The sequence below is a fragment of the Trichomonascus vanleenenianus genome (assembly GCF_965637985.1).
Source record: "Trichomonascus vanleenenianus strain CLIB 3782 genome assembly, contig: TRVA0_117S, whole genome shotgun sequence".
Classification (NCBI taxonomy): domain Eukaryota; kingdom Fungi; phylum Ascomycota; class Dipodascomycetes; order Dipodascales; family Trichomonascaceae; genus Blastobotrys; species Blastobotrys vanleenenianus.
The window spans coordinates 1-4,551 of NW_027481771.1; the positions used below are offsets into that span (position 1 = coordinate 1).

The 4,551-nt window shown below is 44.3% G+C and overlaps 2 protein-coding genes across 2 annotated transcripts, besides 2 other annotated features; one reads left to right on the forward strand and one right to left on the reverse strand.

Moving 5' to 3' along the window:
• Positions 1-678: 678 nt before the first annotated feature.
• On the reverse strand, positions 679-990 carry TRVA0_117S00100 (uncharacterized protein; the record flags this gene model as incomplete). The annotated part of the gene is made up of 1 exon (XM_076687977.1): positions 679-990. The coding sequence occupies one exon, from the start codon at positions 988-990 to the stop codon at positions 679-681; it is 312 nt and encodes a 103-aa protein (XP_076537789.1).
• A 938-nt stretch (positions 991-1,928) lies between these two features.
• TRVA0_117S00122 (uncharacterized protein) lies at positions 1,929-2,231 on the forward strand (the record flags this gene model as incomplete). Its single annotated transcript, XM_076687978.1, has 1 exon — positions 1,929-2,231. The coding sequence occupies one exon, from the start codon at positions 1,929-1,931 to the stop codon at positions 2,229-2,231; it is 303 nt and encodes a 100-aa protein (XP_076537790.1).
• Positions 2,232-3,348: 1,117 nt separating this feature from the next.
• Positions 3,349-4,551: part of a mobile genetic element (DDE superfamily endonuclease) that runs on past the window's edge.
• Positions 3,349-4,551, reverse strand: part of an mRNA that runs on past the window's edge.

Consider the following 4,551-nt stretch of genomic DNA (forward strand, 5'->3'; position numbering starts at 1 on the left):
AGGAACCAGGGACGACGCAGGGCCCAGGGGCAATGCAGGGACCAGGGGCCCCACAATATCCCCAGGTTCTAGGAAAACCTGGTCGAGGCAATGTGCTGAGCCGGACGCCAACACATGAACTCCAACAAATATCCCCAGGTTCAAGGAAAACCTGGTCGAGGCAATGTGCTGAGCCGGACGCCAACACATGAACTCCAACAAGACTTATACTGCTCTTCCTTCAGCGCTCGCGGAACTTAGTGCATATAAACACTTAGTTTTTTCTTTCGTTCTTCTCTTCTTCTTCATCACTTTTTCTCCTTTCTTCTAGTACTATAGGTTATCTAGTCAATGGAAATCGTTAACGACGATTTGAATATGTAGAATGCGAAGGTCTCCACGATTCGGGAATGTGTTGAGACATTACTGTTGGCGTATTTACGACCAAAGAGAGCCATTACGCGAAGAGCTCCGAGCATTAGAATCCAATCGAGTCATTCCATGCTTCTTTTTCACCCTATTGGCAGAAAGCAGGCGACAACTGACAGCAAAATGTGTAAATTGTATCACGAGTAATTTTTAGTATATATAGTCGTGTAACTGCTATTAAAAATAAAAAACAATTATAAAAACCAAAGCCGAAGAATACAGACTAGAAAAGAAAGCAAAAAAAGAAGAGTGAAATGCATATCCATACGTTTAAATGCGCGTAGGCCTGTAAGACGTATGTGAAACATGTCTTATATTTTGGGAAGAATGCCAAATCCCTAACAAATTTTTAGGCCAGTTTTTGGAACTCGTGCGGCTCAATAATATGGTGAATTCACTCCCAACGCGCGCCCCCCTCCATAGTAAACTCCCACCTACCCCCATAGTAAACTCCCAACCCTCCCCATAGTAAATTTCACCCCCGCCCCATAGTAAACTCCCAATTTTCACCATAGTAAACTCCCAACCCGCTCCCAACCGTGCACTATATCCGGGTTTTGGCGGGAAACCATCAAAATCCATGGGAACTTGGCTGCAAGTCCATGCAAAAGCGTGGAAAAAGCAAATTTTTTTTGGAAATTTTTAATTCGACCCCGATTTTCTCAAGATTTTTGTATGACAGCATACCTTTTTTTTGGTACCAACAGAAACTTTAGATTCAGCGCTACAAGTTGGTCTACTTTTTATAGCGATTGGAGGGTCCGAATTTTGACATTTTGAAAAGTGCTACAGCCGCACCATACTAAAACTTCATGGTCCGGTCATGGTCGGGCCACCGCCAAAAGCTGTCTTGAACTATTTCAGCCATAACTCAAAGTAGGATTGGAATTGAGGCTTGATATTATGGATTCTTGTGATTCAGTTCGTTGGCTATCGAATGGTATAATTTTTGTATGATTTCAGAGGGGGCCATTTTTGCACTTGTATGGTGGAGCGATTCTGGTGATTACAAAAAATCACTGTTTTGAAATTCGGACATTACCACTCTTGATATCTCAAGATTGAAAAATCGGATTGTCCTAAAAATTGACTATGTTAATAAGGGGATATTTTTAAGTAGATTTTGCAAATTTCAGATTTTAATGATTAAAATTGAGCAAGTTGTGGTTGTGATGAGGACTAATTTTTAATTTCTGGTAATATTCAAAAACCACAAAATTGCCCACAACTCGCTCATTTCTGGAGCAAACGGTTTCAAACCTGGAAATTAATTTGAAACTCAGGTATAAAATATATGGTATAAAAATCAGGCTAAAACCTGCTCTACGTAAAAAGTTAGTTTTTGGCTGGCGGGTCTGGCCCTCTGGCAGCCAATTTTCAACTCCATCAATTTAAGCTCAAAACATTCAAGGATAACAAAAATACCTAATCTGATAGCTCTAAATCGATTGGTACAACTTTCAGTTTGTTTCGGTCAGTGATGTTGGAGGCTAAATAGATCTAGGCAATAGATTCCTATTATGGCTCCTGGGGGGTTGGGGTGTGAATACCTTGAGTACAATGTTAGCAAGAACAACAGTATCAATGTTGGACGGACGAACAGGTACACAGGAATATCAAGTAGTATGAGCAATAACACACGTAAGTCAGGGACAGAGCGTACAACGATGTCTAGGAGTCTCAGGTGGGTTATGGATCAGACTAGCGATGATAGACGGCAACAGGTTCACAGAATAGAAACGGTGAAGAAAGGAAAAGAGAATGGGGGGTGGCGATTCTTTATAGGAGCCACTCAATTGACTGAGGCTGATTGGATAGGATGATTCCGGGAAGTCTACTGCCGAACAGGTAACCTACCAATGGTTACTGTCGTTGTAGTATCTCCAGTATCTCCGGGTCCCTGGTCTGTCTCATCATGACAAGCTGAGACATGTGAAGTCGATACACATTGTCCCTTTGACTTCCAACAAGTGATTGTTGAGATATGGCACTAGAGCAGTTTGGCCGACGAAGCCTAGAAAACCCCAATTTTCGGCATTTTTCGCGCCATATCTAGACAACCGCTCATCCAGTGTATACAATTCTATAATATATTATTGAATAGGATATGGAAAATAGAATGCAAAAAGAAGAGTTACCTTATTGCAAAAGCTGGTTAAGATAAAGTCAAGAGTAGTGGACCGAATCACACTCTGTCGCACAAGTCACCCCCAAACCTCTATCTCGCCAATGAAAAACGCTACTTATCTATAACTCCAATCTATAATAAATCAGCATCGTAGAAAATAGATAAATTAATGATCGTTTAGATTGATGAAGAATTGACCGAGTTATGGGCATCCAAAATCTGGCCCTGATTCCCGCTTATGCCAAAGCGTGCACAGCCGCACGTGTACTAATTATCAAAATAAGACCAGTAAAGCCAAAATGTATACGAATAGATAGCAGGAACTCTGCTGATTATGGATATGGCATTTGATTTATCTATGATGGGTTATCTTGGGGGAGATTCTGCGGCAAAGGGCTGGGTATTAGGAGGTTATGCGCGGCCGGCTGTGCTTTAGTTGGACCACGACCGATCTGAATACCCTATCATGGAATACAACACACTTCAACTACACTTTATTCTCTAAATTTTCCAACTATAGGCGATCTCTCCTCTAATCCTTGCATGTTCAGATGGAATTGGATAAAACGCATGATTAATAAACTCCCTCGTTTGGCTGATGTGGTTTGTCAGAGGAAGCCGATAAAACCGGCCAAGGACGGCACTGATTGGTAATATCAATGCATTTTCATCCATGTTATGCTCCGTGTAATATCCCTTTTCAAAGATTGAAGCGCTATCCTCAATATAACGTTCAAACACTCCAAATCCGAACGTCTGAATGGAATCATAGCCAGCGAACTTTAGCTTCTTGCCAGATCTCGCGGCGTGAGTTACACCAATTTACTTATTTCGGATCCTTTAAGAACTCCTCCATCCTGCAATCGGGTCGCTTTGCCTCTCCGCCGTTTGCTGAGGCTCGCATTCTGGTCCCTAAGGTCGCGCAGCTCAGCCTTCACAAGTGCTAACTCATGAGAATTTGACTCCACTGCCTTCGTAAGTTTGTCGATTGTGGCATAAATTGGAGTCGGGGAGCTTTCCTCATGTCTGGCAATCATGTTCTTAATGAGATCGGCCTGAAAAAAAGGATTTCCCTTGAGGTATGGGGCGTCTGGGAGACCCAAGGTTGGGGGGTCCGTCGGTCGTCTCAGGGGGTGTTGGCGTCCGTAACCTCACGCTAAGCTTCGAAATCACGGCTTCTGGGTTAAAGGGGATAAGTCCAGCCCCTCGAAAAGACGCTAGGGCATTTTGCTCGGTAAGCGCCTTGGGGAAAGCGTCCTTAAACGCGGTGAAGAACTCGGCCTTGGAGATATGCGTAATATGTTTCTTCATGAGGGTCGCAATCTGCTTGGTGTATTCGACCTTCAGGGGCGCGAAACATCCGACATCGAGAGACTAGGTTAGATGGGACGAATGCGGAGACAAACAAAGAGTAATGATGTCGTAACGCTGGCAGTATTCCTCGAACTCGACGTTAACGTGGCTCGTGGCCGTCGAGCACCAACATCCGATATGCTCCCTTCTGCCGGCATTTGGAGCGCTCATCAAAGTGTTTGAGCCAAAGTAGACCCGTCTCGTTATCCGTCCATCCGTTCGATGTTGTTTTGACGAGCCAGTCGTCCGGAATATCGGTATCCTCATACCAATTTAGGATATGATTGCGGCCCTTAACCACCAAAAAAGGCGGCATCACATAACCGTCGCCAGCGATACAGACGTCACCCATTCTCGGTCACCAGGCTGGATAGTCTTTGGCTTGCCGACTCGGTCAGAGCTCGTAACGACTAATGTGGCCGTAATCTTGCCCATCTGAAAGCCCGTCTCATCAAAGTTGTAGAAATCGCCGTCCTGGATACCGTACTTCTCCCGCGGAACCACGGTTCGATAATTCCAGGATCTTCGCACTTGCTTCTCTGGTAGTCATAAACGCGAGAAAAGCGCGTCGTCAGCTCTGGGTCGTCGTTTGATGAAGCGATCTGTCCAGTTCTTCCCGACGCATGGCCTCTCACGTCTCGCGAGCAGGACATTGGCCAAAT